The 18,173-nt window shown below is 49.5% G+C and overlaps 2 protein-coding genes across 26 annotated transcripts in view; one reads left to right on the top strand and one right to left on the bottom strand.

The window, feature by feature from the left end:
- The first annotated feature begins 175 nt into the window (after positions 1–175).
- Positions 176–6,823, top strand: LOC118513556 (MPN domain-containing protein CG4751). The gene is made up of 6 exons (XM_036059478.1): positions 176–770; positions 843–950; positions 1,026–1,269; positions 1,341–1,443; positions 1,520–1,938; positions 2,027–6,823. The coding sequence occupies exons 1-6, from the start codon at positions 693–695 to the stop codon at positions 5,947–5,949; spliced, it is 4,875 nt and encodes a 1,624-aa protein (XP_035915371.1). The 5' UTR covers positions 176–692; the 3' UTR covers positions 5,950–6,823.
- A 2,046-nt stretch (positions 6,824–8,869) lies between these two features.
- The window catches only part of LOC118513554 (mucin-19), a 191,989-nt gene continuing 182,685 nt past the window's right edge, over positions 8,870–18,173 (bottom strand). For all 25 annotated transcript variants that reach the window (XM_036059467.1, XM_036059469.1, XM_036059450.1 and 22 more), the window contains one exon: positions 8,870–18,125. In XM_036059467.1, the coding sequence (XP_035915360.1) occupies positions 14,660–18,125 (3,466 nt within the window). In that variant the 3' untranslated portion in view covers positions 8,870–14,659. The remainder of the gene's footprint in view (positions 18,126–18,173) is intronic.

Here is an 18,173-nt window from a genome sequence, read left to right as displayed (position 1 = left end):
AGAAAATCACTTATTTGAATGTTATTTCTTTCGAGTTTCGTTGAATTAATTTACCAAATTTACCTAGATTATTGAAAGAGTTTTTTGATAGCAGCTTTTCAGCTCTCATGCAGTATTTTGCAATTGTTTACCACCTCAAGCTTGCAAATGTTGACACTGTGCATGAACGGCTTGCCCATCACTACGCGCGGTCAACACAGTCAATAGGGAAAAAAACTTACAACACAGGAAAGCTTGTCCGCTATAAATGCAGAATTTTCCTCGCTAATTGCGATTGGATCCGCAAAACGTGCGGTTTTCCTTGTTAGCTAAGGGTCGGTCTTACGATTGGTGTAAAAGTGCGGACAATTGAGTCGGTGCAAGCGTGTGAAAAAGCGTGGTAAAGTTTCGGTGCCCGAGAAGAACGCATCCCGGGGAGCATCGTCGTCGCCGCAGCCGCCGTCGCCGCCCTCTGTGTGTATGCTGTGTGGAAGAAGTCGGAGCAAAGAAAGGGAAAAGGAATCATCCTCTACCAGCACGGGAAGCGTCTCCAATTGGTGTCGGGTGTGCTTGCTAAGGGTTTTGCTTAGTTCCGGTCGAAATTATTTAGGCTTGTAGTCAGATTACAGCAGCGAATAAAGCTGGTGCTGGGGTGGATGAAAAGGGTAGAAAAGTGACGGAAGAAAGAGATAGAGAGAGAGAGAGCAGCCACCATGTCAACAAAAGCTAGTGAAGAGGAATCGTCCTCACATCTGGACGAGAGTGATATCCCGGACGAGTTTATCGATGAAGTTTGTATTCGAAACATGCCGCGAAAGGTGCACGCAGAGGGCAGCATTACTAATCCTTGTGTCCACTTCTAGGATGCGGATAAACTGGGATACTTTCCGGGAAAAACGATCACCCTTCAGATGCTGCTCGGTGCGAACGTTCTTCAGCCCGGCAAAGGTGCCATGACGATCGAGTATCTGGTACGCAATCGGAGCTTGCCGCCGCGTTTCATTGCCATTACTAATACCGGCGTTTTGTGTTACACTCGCTTACAGGGACAAAAGTTTGTCGGTGACCTGCTGGCGGACGGTAAAATCAAGTCCCAGGAAACGGAAACCATCTTCTGCTCACCGAGTGCCTGGGCCATCTACTGCAAGCGCATCATCAATCCGGACAAAAAGTCTGGCTGTGGGTGGGCGTCGGTAAAGTACAAGGGGCGCAAGCTGGACGCGTACAAGGCGGCATACTACAAGAAGCAGCAGAAGGAACGCGATCAGAAAGATGAAGTACCTGCTGAAGGTGAGAATGATTAGAATGAGGTAGATGGTAAAAGATCATTTAATGTGGGTGCTTTGGACATATGTTTGCAGACACGGTAGAAGAGCTGGAGGAAGACAAAACGGCTATGGAGCCACCACCGGCAAGGCGAAACATTGTCTCGCACAACACCATCAGCAATCGCAACATCATGCAGTGAGTGTGGTCTTTTGCCTGGAAAAAGCGCTTGTCTCAATGATTAATTGCAATAATTGTTTCCCTCGCACAACAGCGACTCAAACACACTCATCGAAGCGGTTCCGTTCACCGCGATCGGAAAGATGCAACCCTTTCTAGTGACCGTAAGCACCTCGACGCTGCTCGTGATGGATTTCCACTGTCATCTTACCAACTACGAGGTGTGCGGATATCTCGGTGGAACGTGGGACATAAACGCGCACAATCTGTCCATCACGCATGCCTTCCCCTGTCGGAACACGCGTCACGATCGCGACAAAGCGGCACTCTGCGAGCTGCAGATACAGAAGCTGATGATCAAGAAAAACATCAATCTGGTCGGCTGGTACCATTCGCATCCACGCTTCCCGGTGCAGCCGACGTTGCGCGATTGTGACGCCCAGCTGGACTACCAGATACGGATGCGAGGACCCACCGAGGCGTCGTACATTCCCTGCATCGGATTCATCTGCTGTAAGTAGTAGAATCTTTCAATCAGCTATCCTTTTTGTTCTGATATCTCTGACATATCTTCACGAAAAATCTTCTTTCCTATTTACAGCTCCGTACGATGATCAAAACAGCGCGCTCGAGTCGAACGTAATGTCCTTCTGGGTAATGCCACCGCCGGAGAATCGACCCGCCGAGTACGGTCGCCCGATGCTGATGTCGTACACGCTCGTCCAGGACGAAACACTTTCCGAGGACGTAAAGGAGGAGATGATGCTGACCGTCGATTACTACAAACAATTCAAGCGCGAACTGATCAACTTCCAGTCGATCTACATCAACGATGTTCCGTACATTGAGAAGCTTCGAAAATCGCTCACCCCACGGTTCCCGCGCGATTCCACGTCCGGTCACTTCTGGAACTGGATTCGGGAGCTGCTCGGGATTGAACCGGAAGACATTCCCGAGGTGGTGGTCATACCGGATCCAGCGCCACCTCCACCGGTGTCACTGTCAGGGATGGAACACCATCCAGACGCTTCTAAAGGCAACGATGATGTGACGATCGTGTCCGCCACTCCTGGCACGCATCAGCCACAACCGGTGGTAGTGAATTTGGTGCACAGCGCCGAGGAAAGCAGCATCACAACCGAGGCGAAGAATGATGATGATTTCGATGGCGCTTCGGAGATGGGCGATTCCGACGTAATCTCGCTGAAGGACGACGATGGCAAACCGACGGGACCGTCGATCGCCGTTCCGAGTTTGCAGGCTCAGCTGAAGCGTCCGTCCGGGTTAAATATGACTCCATCACCGCTGTCCAGTTCGCTGGTGGTGCTCCCAACGAATCTTAGTCAAACGGGTGGCGGCAACAATGGTGGACCGACGGCCACCCAAACTACCGCCACCAACCTTACCATGAACAGTTCCGGTGCCGGTCTAGCAAACAATCACCTCCATCACGCACATCAGCAGCCGCCAACGGGTCAGCCGGGCCAGATGCTTCCGATGGGAGCCAACTCACTCGCCACCACCAACACTTCCTCGCCCCGTGATAGCCCAATTACGATCCCCTCGAACTCGGCCAGTCCGGCGAAGTTTGAAATGCCCGTCCGGGCCAGTCCGTCCCCGGCCAAATCGGACACCTCGTCCTGTCGCAGCCGCACACGCAATTCTCCCGCACCGAGCCCGGGCAAACTTTCGATCGGTGACATTCTCGGGAGTGCGGCTGCCGCTGCTGCTGGAGGAAACCGAGCGAGTCCTACTCTTAGTTCGCTGATTGGGCCTGCGGGTGGTGCTGGTGGTGGTGGTGGTGGAGCAGCAGGTGGCGGTGGTGCTGGTGGTCCCGGTAACATCCACGACCTGTACGCGGCTACATTCGCTTCGCTCGGCAGTGCACTTCCTTCCAACTTGCTGTCCCAGGATTATGCGGCTCTTTTCGGGCAGGGTGGACAGCAGGGTGGCAAGCAGCAACGTGGAGATGAGTACGGACTGTCAGCGTTGACGGCACTCGCCCAGGTAGCCGCAGCGTCCGGGCTTTCCAATTCGCAAATCAACGAAACGCTGCTGCACAGCCTGAACCGTAGCATATCGTCGAAAGCGGGTGGATCGGGTGGAGGAGGTGGTGGATCGGGGGGTGGTGTTGCTACGTCCGCTTCTCAGCCGGCCTCTACCATCACCTCCAACTCGTCGGTGAGCGCCGGCGGTGCAGGAGGCGCTAATTCCGCCGCCGGGTTGCCCCCGATTCCGAACATGAAGGAGTTCATGCAGCAGCTCGAGAAAGGCAACCTCAGTCTGTTCATGCAATCGCAGTACGGCAATCCGCTGGTCGGTATGGCCGGGCTAACTTCCGGCACGTCCGGACCGGCGACCGGCACGGCTGGAACGACCGGTGGAAGTCCTAGCACGGGCAAATCGGGCCGGTCCGGTGGGAAATCTCGCTCGAAAGCGAATCAGCTGCAGCAGCAGGCGGCGGCCGCCGAAGCTGCGGCCCGCCAGCAACTGCATCAAGCGCAGCAAGCCCTCTTGCAGCACCAGTCAATGATGGAGTATGCCGATTTCAAGTTCGATCAGGGCAAGCTGGCAGACTTGATGAAATCGCCCGAATACTCCCAAATGTTGCTCCAGCAGGCACAAGCGCTCGGCAATCTGGGGAGCGAGATTTCCATCATCAAAAAACCTTCGTCGGGCTCGTCGAAGGGCAATTCCAGCGCGAAGGATCACTCCGGCGGGGCAGGACAGATGAATGCGGGGGGCAGCTCGTCGGGCAACGCTTCCATGTCATCGTCAGCGTCCGCCGCTAAGAAGGAAGCAGCCGCAGCGAGCGAACTAATCTCCAAGCTGCGGACGGTGTTCTCCACCGACGCTTATCTCCCACCCGTACCGACGACGGCCGACATCAATCTGCTGGTGGAACAGTCGCAGAAGTATCCGGTGGTGCAGCAGATCCTCAACTCGGGCAACGTGGACGACATTCAGGTGCTGCTGAAAGCGCAATCGCTCTCTAACAATCAGCTCGATTTTGCCGCCTTTCTGGGCCACAACGGTGGGGTGGGAGGAGGTGGGGGTGGAGGTGGTTCCGGTACGAACGGGAACACGAGTGGACTGAATCTGGGCATGCTGGGCGCCGGCGGAACGGGCGGTTCCTCCGATGGTCCATCACCGTCGGGAAAATCTTCCAACGCGAAAGGAGGCGGTGGTGGTGGTGGAGTGGGAGGACTTAAGGAGGGCGATATGGCGGCAGCGGCCGCAGCAGCAGCAGCCGCCGCCATGAATCCGTACCTTGCCGTACCGAATCTGTCCGCACTGTTCGAACCGATCCAGCGCATGGGTGGTTCGGGTGGTGGCACGGGCGGTAAATCGGGTGGCAAAGCGGATAAAGCATCGAAAGCAGCTGCCGCAGCAGCAGCAGCAGCGGCGGCCGCCGCCGCCGTCGGCGGTGGTTCCATAACCAATCCGGCCGACATGCTGAACAGTTTGTTCGCTTCGGCAGTGGGGGCTGGTGGTGCGCCACCGACCGCTGCGGACATGAACGCGTTGCTTTACAGTCAGGCGGCCGCGGCAGCTGCGGCCGCTGGTGGTGGCAAGGGTATGCCAGATTTGAACCTCCTCTTTGGTGGTGGTGGTGGTGGTGCCGGGATGCCCAACTCCAATTCGGCCGCTTCCTCCCCGGGAGGTGGTGGGGGTGGTGGAGCCGGGGGACAAGCCGGTGCCGGGTCGGGAGGTACCGGGGGAGGTAATGCGGGTGCGGGCGGCAAATCGGGATCGGCAGCTGCCGCCGCGGCAGCAGCGGCCGGTCTCGATTATCTTTCCATGTTCCCGAACTTTTCGGCGGCGGCGGCAGCCAAAATGCCTGATATGTCCGCCCTGTTTGCGCAGGACAAGTACGAAATACCGGACCCACTGTCCAAGGCCACGCTCGAGGCGAACAACATGTATCTGGCACCGTCCGCCTCGCTGCTTAAGCTGCACCAGGAAGCGTTCAACTCGATGCTGATGAAACCACCGAAATCGTCCTCCTCGTCGACGGCTTCGTCGACGGGCAAGATTGAAACGCCACCACCGCCACCTCCACCCTCCGCCGGGGCGTCCCTCATCCCTTCGCCCGGGTCACGCCTAACGCCGACCAAGTCCGCCGTCAACAGCCGGGAAAGTCCATCGCTCGGTGCGGGTGGTGGCAGTGGTGGAGGTGGAGGTGGAGGAGGAGGAAGCGGCGGAGGTAGCGCTAAGTACAACTTTTCCGCCGTTGATCTGGCCGTTTCGAGCGTGGTACCGCTGGCGGCTAGCTCGCCACTCGGTGCCACCGCCGCAGCGGCCGATCTGTCGCGCAAATCTTCTTCCCAAACGCCACCGGTCGACATGTCACGATCGTCGCCGGCCGCCATCATGCCGGGCACAACGTCGCCCGGTGCCGGCAGTGGCAGCATGATACTGCCACCGTACAAGAAGCGGATGGAGTTTGCCTCGATCGCGGACCTGGTCGCGGCACCACCGGCGAAGATACCGAAAATGTCCACCGAGAATCTGGACCCGTGAGTGTAACTGCAAACGAGTGACACGCATCAGCAGCAAGAAGGAGTCAAGGAGTCTCTCGTAACTGCGCGCACAATTACTGCTTCTCTCCCCGAAAGCACTATTTATATTAACCAGATTGAATGGAAGGATCGCGCGGATGTGTTAGTGTGCGTGTGTGTGTTTGGAGCCGTATTTGAGGTATGATTTTATATTATTTACTACTTTTATCACAAAAACGAGGGCCGAGACAGGCGGTTGAAGCGAGTAGGATGAACCGCAAGAGCCACAAGGATATATCATTAGATGCGCACAAGTGTGTATGTGATCACACGATCGGCACGTGATACTGATGCGCTCAGTATCTCGCCCGGGTCGATCGGGGTGAACAGGACAATTAATTAGTTTAAAAAGCGAAAAGTGTGAGCATGAATCTCGTAGCGCAGAATAATCGCAATCAGTTCGTCGTCTGACGCGTCGTTTAGGTCGAACAGATGATTGGCTTGCTATAAATATAAATACAATCTAAAACATACACACACGTACACGTATATATTTTTTAGCAATATGGATGCAAGGGCGCACGAATGATCTTAGGAACGGGCGAGAAGTGAATAGAAATGCAGCCAGGGGAGTGAAGAGTAGCGTATAGGCATTACAAGTAAGCAGTAGTCCCTCCAAGGGTCACAACACAAACATACACAGCAAGTATCTAGGTGTAAGAGGGAAGGGAGCATTGTGGCTCGGTTTGGCTTGCACCAGGGTGAAGACCCTGGAGGCGATTCGACGAATGCATAACGCTATAGCGTCACCAGTAGTAGCCACCGTCAGCAGTCGCCATCCACTGGAGCGAAACAAGTATTAGAAGAATAACAATAAATACCTTAATAGTATTTTATGTGTGATCGTATAAGTTTAATTTGCGTGTTGTTTTTTGTTGCGCCCTGTTGCAACTGCCATCTGACCCGAACTAGCTATCTTATCCTGATTCAGCAAAGTCACCTGTCGCGACGATAGAAAGCTGAGACTGTTCATGCCATGCCGACAAGGACTGTGTCAAAAATAGATAAAGTCCTGTTAGAAGAATTTGTGGATGAGTCGCTATGATTGTACATTGTACAGCGAGCTAGACGCGTCACTTACCGGTGGGTTGGTCACGTCATGGAACTGACACCGGTCGACTGATTGGCCTCTAAATCTTCCACAGAACTGAAGTCCCCTTTAAATCTTCCACATAGATAGAAAAGGTGTGATAGACCCAGATTAGGATGTAGTGGTGGGGTTTGGTCCATTCTGGTGGATGCATCAACACCATCATTCCATCTTGATCTTGGCTCTATCACGCCTTTTCTCTCTATGTGATAGATTTAAAAAGGACCCCTAATTTGCCATTCCCATGGCGTGATCAGCTTCGTCCCGAAGTTTTTTGACGGATTCCCATAAATTTTGGCTTGCCTTTCACGAGCTGTTGACCGTTTTTCAAATATATTTGAAATCGTCTTACTGCTTGTTGAAACACGTGTTTGGTTTAAAAGCGGTGTTTTGAAAAATACTAGGACAAATTTAAAAATATTTGGGGGAAGAACAAAAACGCTAACGAAAATATATGGGAAACCGTAAAAAAACTTGGGAAGCATAGGAATGCTCTGTAAGCAACCAATTATTTCAGATTTAAACAAGTTTTTTGTTCAAATTAATAGATGGGTTGTGAAAATACGCCAACATCACATGCCAGGTGTAGGGCTGGATGGAAAACTCTCAGGGCTCTTTGCTACCACCAACGGCTTGTCTGCCTTCTTTTCAATCTGGCGCTAGAGAGAGCCATCCGTGACTCGGAGATGGAAACTTCGGGAACCATCTTCTGTAAATCATTCCAGTTCCAAGCTCTCCTATGTAGCAGAAGCTTACCAAAGGATCGAGCGAGCGGCACAGAACCTCGGGTTGGAGATTAACGAGGCCAAAACCCAAAGTGATGGTAGCACCACCAGCGGCCCTGCTAACAAACAGCATGCTGGCTGCCAACCGATCACACTACAGCCTGAGGGAACTTCTCCACTCTAAATACCTGTCGCCGGACGGACGAAGCTGTACAGAACATTTATAATCCCAGTACTCACATACGCCTCCGAGACACGGACTCTGTCCAAAACTGAACTCGAAACCCTCTTAGCCGCGTTCGAGCAGAAGATGCTCAGTATGTGTGGAAGGACAATGGAGGAGTCCCGCTGCAACGACGAGATCTACGAGCTGTACGATGATCTCACCATCATGCAGCGAATTAGTCTTGCCAGGCTCCGGTGGGCTGATCATTTCATGAGAATGACTTCGGACAACCCGGGCCGAAAAGTTCTTTTAGGCTGCCCACACGGACAGAGGAGGCGTGGTAGGCCCAAATTGAGATGGAGTGATGGCGTTGATGCGTCCGCCAGAACGGCCGGGATAACGGATTGACAGACGAAGGCGCTTGACCGTAAGTGGTATCGAGGATTGTTGCAGCAGGCCAAGACCGGTCTTGCACGGTTGTAGCGCCTGTTAAGTAAGTAAGTGTGAAAATATTCGACAGAAACTACACTTGATATCGCTGAATGGTGGTACTACCAGACTGCGAAGTCCTTTACGAAAAAACTGATGCTTCAGAGCATTGCATATCTTCAGGCGCGTAAGGCTTGTTTTAATACTTACCCCTCAGCACATTATTCATTTCCCAACGCAACATACACTCAATGGAGCACTTTTAGTATTTTCATTAATTAATTTGTATTTTCTCCTTTTTTGACTTTCTGTGTGTATTTTTCTTCTTCTTCTTTATCTGTTTTACTTTCTTGCTGGCTGTTTTTTTTTTCTCGGTTTTTTACTCTTCTTCTTCCATTATTTATATTATTATTATTATTATCATTATCATTACACTTTCCACCGCTTCTGTTTACCACTCTGTGTGTGTGTGTTTTTTTTTAGTGTTTACCGCTTTTTATTCACTTACATTATGTTATGTTATGTTTTTTAACCACTCTTCCGCCTACTTTTCTTCCTCCTTTACTACCTTTCCTTTTCGTGGAAGTGTTGGGACACGCTATGGGTGAAAGGGGGTGTTGTTTTTCTCTTACTACACCCCTTCCGGCGTCCGGCTTACCCCAGCCCGTTCCGGTGGCCACTTACTTAAACGCTACAATAAAAAGTAAAGCTGATCAATATCAATGTATGAATTCAGAATCGTAAATTGAACACAGTGTTTCCGGTTTAATTCTCTTGTTCTCACATGTTGTTCTTGTTGTTGTTTGGTTTTTTTTATTTTTTTTTTTAGTTTTTTTCTTCTTGTTTTGCTATGTTTTATGTGCACGTTCAGGGGGCGCTCTGTTGTTTGTTACCTCTTGCTTCTTCCTTTATCCCCGCATTTCGTTTCACCCCTAATGCTGTTGCTTCTGCTGCTGCTGCTGCTAATGATGATGCTGTTTGTTCTTGATCCGATTGTTTGCTTCTCTCTTCTCTCCACTTAACTAACTCGTTTGCCAATTTTACACTATTTATCTAGCTTTATTTTAGTGGTTTCGTTTTTTCCATTTTTTAATTCTTTTTCTTCTGTTTAATTTTGTGTTTTCCTGATTTTCGTTCTATATGCATGAGTTTATTTTCTCGCTTTCTTTTTTTACACGATTTATTTTTAACTTCCTTTTTTTACCTCAAGCAGGGTGCGATACTCACACACACGCACTATCGCTTATATTTAAAAAACGGTGTAAAACGACGGTTTTGATGACTGTTGTTGTTGTTGTTTGTTTGTTTTCTTTAAGGCTAGAAGCATCTGCTGCCGCTCATCTCTATCCCGTAGTAAAAGCACGCAGCGCTCCAGGCTACACATTTCGCTTTGGCGACTTGTTGCCTGTTCCGGCAACCCCAAAGACGACGACAGCCCCTGCCGCCCGTTAAATGCCCCTCCCCCCCAAAAAAACAACAACACAAAAGAAGCAAGCACAATAGTGCGCGTCCGCGTTCACGCCCCATTTGCTATTTTACACTCTGCAACTGCTTGGAACAGGCGAGGATATTTACGACGAAAAGGAACGTAGGTGTGTGAGAGATCCTCGGATAAAAAAAAAACCAACCAATAAGAAAAACAAGGTCGGAAGGTTACAAACACATTTTTCAAACGCTCCCCGCTTAACCGCCCGTTTAAATCTTTTGCCCTTCTTTTATCGATGTTTTGGATCATCCGGGGCCATGGGTTGATTCCTTTTTTTCTCCTCCGGGTGTGTGCGGTTGTTTGTCTGTGTTGGCTCCCGCAAATCCTAACGTGCTTTGCGCTAAAGTCGAACCGCGAAATCGTACAATCGTGTGTTGGTGAATTTCCTACAAGTCCTTGTTACAGTAGGCAGTGACATTTACAGTTCATCTTTTTTGTTTTGTTTTGCTTTCGTGGAAGGAAAGGGATTGTGACCCTTGGTTTGTTTTTTGTTAAACTGGGTTGTTTTTCTTTGATTTAAATAATGGTTTAGCAAAACAGGGAATGGGAATTCCTTTTTTGCATTTCACATCGGCTGCTTCAGCGCGGTAGTGTACAATTCAGCTAACCTAACCTTTGTTTTCTATGAAAAGCGTGTTTAACGATTTATTTAAAACAGATTTCCGCCATAAAATGAAGTACTTAAGAAAATTAAAAAGAGGCAATTTAGTCATATTTTAAGGGGAAACAGAACGAAACCAATGAAAGGAACTAGCGTTAAATGAGCAAATCAATGTTACCACCCGAGCTTGTATGCTAATTACAAGGGCGCAGGTGTTTGCGAGTGTTGCAGAGTTGTAAAAGTTGTTACTGTAAAAAGCAGCAAATAACAAACGAGCGAAATAGCGAGGGTAGATCAATTCCGTGCCTTCTTATTTAAAGTCAACATTTGAAGAAAAATAGGATGAAAAGATAACAAAGAAACATAAAAGTATGTAACAAAAATATAAGAGAAGTAAAAGAATTTAGAAGAAACATGCAAAACCATAAAACTTCCAAATACTGAAATAAAGACAACGAAAATGAAAAGAAAACCAAGAGGGTAGAGGTAGAACGTAAAACAAGAAAACGTTCGGTGTGTGTGATGGTGTTGGTGAGCATGGACAACAGCAGTTAGTATAGGTGTTGAGTAGGTAGTAATAGTAGTAGTTGTGGTAGCTCGTAATAGTAGTTGCTTTTTTCTTCGTTTAAGTGTAATAGTAAATAGTGATGAGTAATAGTAGTAGCTAGCAAGTAAGGTAATAGGTTTCGGTTCACACGCACCACTCACTAAAACCACCTTTCTTTTTTGTTTCTTGTTTTTCTCTTGCTCATTTTCTTTTCCACTTTTACTTAACTAAACCTTTCCGTTTTTTTCTTACTTCCCTCTACAATTTACATTGTCTTTAAATGACATTAGCGGGTAAAATTGCGGTTTTCAACCACTTGCTTTCCCCCGCTTACTCTATTGTGTAGTGTGTTGTGTTCGTTTCCTTGTTTTTTTTTGCTTTTTGTTTCTAATAGAAAAAATATACTTTCTCTAGCCATTCTTTCCCCCTCGTTTGCATTACTGTTTTTTATCTCTTTTTTTTGTTTGCTGTTGCCTCTTTTTAATACTTCCTTTTTTGCGTTTTGCTTTTCACCTTTCATTAACCATTTTGCTAATCCGATTCGATTGTTTGATGTTTTCCTTTTTTTTTGCAAGTTTTATTTCCTTTCTTTTTCAAACCTGTTTTTCTGCCTTCCGTTTTTTGCTATCCTTTTAGGTTGATCTAACTTCTCCTTCTCTTTGCCCTTTTTTCTGGTTTGTTTCTTGTTTCCTCGTTGCTACTTTTGCACTAATTCCACTACGTTCCTTTTATGCTGCCGCCAATACGCCTGTGGTTAGCAAAATTTTGCTAGAAAATAAACTCTTTCACGCTCTCTTTCTCTGTTTTTCCCCTCCCCGGGTTCTACCCTATCGGTGTGTCTATTCGTCGCGCCCTAATGCTGGGACGAGTGCGCCCGGGATGCGGTGTACTTGCTTCGTTGATCTGAATTCCGATTGTTTCAGGTAACCAGGTTTCTTCATCAATTTTACACGCTACTGCAGTAGCGAAGCACAAGGGACAGGGTAAGCCAATCGTGTGAAAAGCATGACTTAGCAAACAAAACACAACAAGTAAACAAAAACTTTCGATTATCTTTCTCTAACAAAGTGATAAAAAGACAAAAAGAGAGAGAAGAAAAACAAAACAACAAATATAAAGTGTGTTAAAAGACTCCTAGACTCTGCTGTTTTATAGGCTTCTCTTTCCTTGTGTAGCTTTCACCTCTCTTGCTTTTGCTATCCTCTATCCTTCCTTCTTTCCATTTGTTTCTGTACAGGTGTTTGTTTAGATGGTTTGTGAGTGTGCACTTTCATGTTGGGGGGAAGTTTTGTTTAAGTTTACGGTTTTTCTCCTTTGTAAACATAATTTCCTTATGTTGTTTATTTTCTACATTCTTTCTAGCGCTGTTCTTTTAATTGTTGTAAAAAATATATATATTCGTATTTATGTATGTGTGTGACGTGATATATATATAATACATAAATTTATTTATAATTACATGTATATAAGATATTTGTATATATATATACTATTTATAAGAGGAACGAACGGAAAACCAACAATGGGTTTTTGTAACTTATCATCTGCTTGTGTGTGTGTGTTTGTTTGCTTCGTGTGGTTCTGTGTTTTTTTTGCGTTTCAATTTTGTTTTCTCATTTTCTGCTTTTCTTCTACACATTACGTTAAAAAACTAAGTAGGAAAATAACGTTCAAGTAAAGCTTATTTTGGCATTTTACATTCTCATCACCACCACACTCCCCTTAACCGATCCTTAACGTTCTTAAAGGGAGGTGAATGGATTTAGTATGTGTGTGTTTCTGTTTTTTTGTTTTGTTTTCTTTTTAATTTACTGCTAGCGTTTCTTCTCTTTATTTTAACCACCTAGTTTCATTGTTTTGTTTTTCTTTTTTCTATATACTTCTTAGGAGCTACTAGCTTAGAGCTTATTATCTAGTCTCTTCTTGTTTTCTTCTTACTTGTTTTACCTCTCTTTTAAAGTAGATTTTATAGTGTTTTTTGTTTCTTTCATTTTCTCGTTACCAATGAGGGGATGAGTTGTGTTTCGTACTTCCCTTTCGCTTTCTACGTGTTATGGAATAGAATCTTCATCTTTGTTACTGCTTTTGCATTTGGGCATTTACAACGTGTGTGTGTGTGTGTGTTGATGTGTTTCTTACCCACTATTAGCCAAATTACTTTCTGTCTGTCTGGCTGATGTGTGTGTGTGTTTTTTTGTCTTCTTTTTTCATTTTTTTCTCACTTTACTCGCTACTTTTGTTTTATCTATTCTTACCTATTTTCCCGTACTCGTATATGGCTTATAAATAGTATTTTCTCATTTTACACATACACCATCATTTTGTTACGATTTGCTCGCTTGCAATAAAACAGCGAGCAAAAGGGGTTTCCTTTCTGCCATCCTCCCGACGACGAGCACAATATGGCGTGAATATATATGTAAAAAAAGAAGAAAAATGCAGCCAAGACTGCTCTGGGTCTTCCGCATGAACTACTTCCGGCTAAACACTCCATCAATATCCTTTTTTACTCGCGGTACTCGTTCATTTTTTGTTTATATTATACCATACAACAAAAAGAAGAGGCCTCCAATGGTAACAGAGATAGCGCGAGAGAGAGACTTACATTCTTTCTCGAGATGGTAGTAGTAGTTGCAGTAGTTGCAGTAGTGGTTGGTTTAGCACTAGATTAGGCATTAATAAGTAGTAGTTGTAGCTGTTGCTGCTCCTTTTCGCTTCCTCAGCTGTGTTGCTCCACACCGGCACACTGGTTAGTGGTGATCACTAAAATCACTCCTCTTGCCAGCAGCTATCTCTACTGGTTAACTGTCTGCTGGTTTGCTATAAAGATGCTTCCTCTACACCGGCGTTTCCGGCGTCACACTACAGGTACAATTCCCTAACCCATCCTCCGTGTAATTCCATCCTGGTGTGTGTGGCAGCAAAACTGTACACAATAAATCTGATTTGAGGTTATGTTTCACTTTCCGTTGCTTGGAGAGCACACTAGCAGTAGGTTCGCACACCATTCTCCGGTAGAGGGGGCGCTACTCTTTCAGGTTTCACTAGTCCCCACACACATATCATGTTTTGTATATAAGGACTTGCATTTTTTTTCCTTCTCTTGTGTGTGTATATAAATAGAGCAATTTATATGTGATTGCGAGCTTCCTATCCGGTTTGCTTCATCCTATCCTCATTCAATGTATTGGCAGTTTTCGGTAAATTTTTCCTATGGTCTTCTGGTTTCTTCCGCAGCTAGTAGTAGTCCCTTGTATGAGTTTCGCTTCCGTAGCAGCCTCGTGACTGCGCTCACCGCATTTACATCACGGTCGTGTATATTGTGTATAATGTTACAATAAATCCTCACCAAAAACCCTCCCACAGAGAGAGAGAGAGTGGGGGAGAGGTTACTTTCGGAAGAGCTCTGCTCTGCTGCCCGCTGCAGTTGCAAAATTGGTGTCACTTTTGTTCGGGGATCGATCGTAACTCAACACAGGGAAACAAACAAACCTAGCCCTATCCTTACACCGCTAGATCGAACGAACCGATCACGTACAACAAAAAAACCCAAACGTTTTAAAAGAGTAAAGTAAACCAAAGCAAGCAATGTGAGTGGCACACGATAATGTACTGCTACATCTACGTCTTACGCTTGTGACGATTGGGGTGTGCTGGTGCTACCGCTTCCTGTACTACCGGCCGGTCCAGAGCCTCCCGCCGGTTGATGCTGCTTCTGCGCTTGCGATCGTACGAAATCAATCTTGGCGTAGGTGAAGGCGGCACATCGCACCGGTTGTTGCTGCTGCTGCTGCTGCTGGTGCAGATTGCATCCACTCGAGCTGGGACTAGGGCTGGAGGAAGTGATCGAATCGATCGAGCTGCGGGACTCATTTGCGCCGGGCAATGGTTCATCCACGTCCATCTTTGTAACACCACCGACGGCGCTACTGCTACTGCTGCCACCACCGGCAATATTAATGCCACTAGCACCACCACCACCACCCGATAATAGCATCATTGTTCCCGCAGAAAATGGAGAAGCTACCGGCGTCTGCTTGCTGCACGGTGGCAGATCGAGACTGGCGTAGTGCAGCTCACGCTCGGAACTAACCGACGGTGGTCGAGACACGATGTTCGGATCGGTTATGGAACTGACCGAATCGGGCCGCGAACCGGGCACACTGGGACTGGTGGTGGTGGCAGTGGTGGCGGTGAGGGCCGTACTCGACGCGGAAGGACTTTGGTTTTTGCTTTCGCACAGCGTCGACGTGGACGAGGCGGACGATGAGGTAGCTGATATGATGGGAAGCCGTTCGCTGTTGGCCGAGCTGGGCCGGGTGCTGGCCGCACTGCCTGGAATGGTGGTAGTGCTGCCGGTGTTCGGTCCGGGTGTTGTCGCACCGCACCCCTTACCGATCAGCTCACTGTTCACGCTGTTTGGGCGCGTCCCGGTGGAGATACTACGCTGGAGCGGTGGAAGCTGTTGCTCGGTGTTGAAGTTGAACGCCGGTTCTCCCGAGCGTCGGGCGAGGTTGAGTGCTTTCGGGGAGTTGGCTGAAGGCATCGGTAGCTTGCTGTGCAGCAGTAGCTCTGCGTCTTGGGAGGAGGTGATCGGTTTGAAGCCCATCTGCGGGCTGGACAGCAGAAGCGTAGACTTTCGCGCCACCAGCACCGGTGGAGAAACGCCGTCCGCCGAGCTGGACGAGCTGCCGAGACTTGAGGGAGCTAGGGGCGAGGTGTGAGTGCCTGCTGTTCCTCCGGCCGCTGCTCCCATCGAAGTTGTGGAGAGTTTTCGCGAGCTTGCGGGGTTCATGAGGGCATAATCTCCGGCACCGTCGTCCTCGATGCGAGTGCGCGACGGTTGCACGTTTAGTGGCACATTCATACCCTCGACGGGCGGTGTCGTTGGGCAGAAGTTAACGTAGTCCGGTTGGCTAAAGCTGCCAGTCGACAGCAGTTGCAGCTTGCTGAACGATACAGACCCTCGGCTCCCGGCTGAAAGCTTTCGCGTTGCTGGGGACGGGTCCCCTTGGTGTTGTTGCTGCTGCTGCTGCTGCTGCTGGAGTTGCTGTCGGCCGAGACTAAGTTCGGCGTAGTTTTGACTTAGATTCTCGAGCGATTCCACCATCGGTTCGTCCTGCTGCGCCTGCCCCGGTGCGAACGGTTTCGTGGGACTCGCCGGACTGAATGGGAAAATAGTCGGTTGACTGCCGGACGGTGTCACGATGCCACTGTCCCGCGAATCGCACCGCGCCCGTTCGGGTGTTTCGGTCACCGGTTTCGACGCAGGACTGAACCCGATCGAACCACTCTGCTGGCCGGTGGTGGTTTGAATCGGAGCCTGCGCGGACAACGGCAGATGTTGCTGTAGCGCTACGATCGTTGCCGGTGGTGCGTGTGGATGGTGATGATGGTGCACCGACTTCCGCGCGTCCGGATGCTGGCCGAGAGGTAGATAGTTGGGGATGTTGGCGCCCGCTTCCACCTTCGATTCGCCGCTCAGGTCGAGCCGGCATTTCCCGGCACTCGGTTGAATGGTGATCGGTGCGGAGTATGCGCGGAATGCATCCTCCGACTGGGATGGTGGCGGAGGACCGCACGACATGTTCATGTAATCGTCCCCATTCGTTGGTACGTTGCGTTCCGCACGATTGTTGGAGGAAGAGGAGGAGGACCCGGTCGTCACCACGCCATGGTTCCAGGACATTTCCATGTAGCCGTCGGGTGCGCTGGAAGACTCGAGCGATTCATCTTCGCCACCACCTCCGTGCTGCTGGTGCGTGGCCATCTTCTCTTCGCTTCCACTCGCATCCCCGAGCGAACTGATCATCAGCGGGGCCATGTTCAGGTAATCTTCGGAAGGTACTTTCGTAGCGGCGGCACTGCCCCGATTCGTGTCTTTTGCCAGTGCCCTTGGGTACATTTCGAGGTAGTTATTGTTCTGTCCGGCACTGCTCCCACTGGTTGCCGTGTCTGTCGACGTTGGACCGGCGGAATTGATCTGTATCGGGGAGCTGGTGGGCTTGGCGGATCCGCTACCACCGACGGGACAGTCCGGTTCGTCTATACCGACTCGTGAGCTAGCGGCGATAGAGCCCGGTGTCATGTTCAGATAGTCGTTCTCCTCACATTGCGAATTAACCCGACCGGGACGCATCTCGACGTAGCCGGACGTGGCGGATGGTGCGCCCGCACGACGATCCTCCTCATTGTTGTTACCATTTCCAGACATATCGAGGTAATCCTCCATGCCGGCTGGTTCGCTCGTTCTCGTCGAGGGTTTTACCTGGCGCGGGGACGAGTAGTCAATCTCCATTAGATCGCTCATCCGCCCATGTGAACCGTGTGACGGAGGTTTTCCATTGCCGTCGGGCAACAGCGATCCACTGCCCGACTTCCTACCAATGGCACCCAACTCGTCCATTGGCAAAGTGTCTCCAATCGAAGCACCGAAGCTTCCCGCATGCGAAATGCTGCTCGTACTGCTCGAACTATTATTGTTGCTGCTTTCAAGCATACTGCCCTGGGAGCTGGTGGACGCAAACGACACGATCACGGGCGCTGCCGAGTATCCCTTGTACACATCCGAACAGCGGGGCACTTTGGCACGGGAACCAACGGAGAAGGCGCGCTGTCGCGAGCTTGCCGAACCACCCGCCGAACCACCGACCGAACTATCGCCCGAGCTGAGCATCTCGACGCGCAGCTTCCGCTTTATAAGCTCCGGCCGGCTTCCTACCGAGTACGTCCGGAACGGGCGATCGTTCACCTCGTGATCGTCGCTCTGCCCGATGTACGCCGGCACTTTCTCCAGCGAAAGGCGCAGATCGGTCGACGGAGTGCCGGAGGTAATGCTGCAGCTTGACGCAGCAGAAGACATACCTCCACCACCCATGCCACTTCCACCGCCGCCGTTGTTGCCCGTTCCACCACCACTGGTCGCGCTTGACAGTCGACTGCCAGCGCCCCCATTGAGCGTTGGATCCATCAGGACGTACTCTTCGGCTGGTGGTACGGCTCGGGGCATGCTCATCGGCACATACCCTGACCCATCGACCATATCCTCCGCGAGACTGGAGGCGCGACTGTGTGCACTCGAGCTGGAACATAGCCTGAAACACAAGAGCACAAGAGAGAAGTTGCTTCGTTAGACAGTTTCC

Source organism: Anopheles stephensi, chromosome 3, assembly GCF_013141755.1.
Source record: "Anopheles stephensi strain Indian chromosome 3, UCI_ANSTEP_V1.0, whole genome shotgun sequence".
Classification (NCBI taxonomy): Eukaryota; Metazoa; Arthropoda; class Insecta; order Diptera; family Culicidae; genus Anopheles; species Anopheles stephensi.
This window is presented reverse-complemented; position numbering and strand designations above follow the sequence as displayed.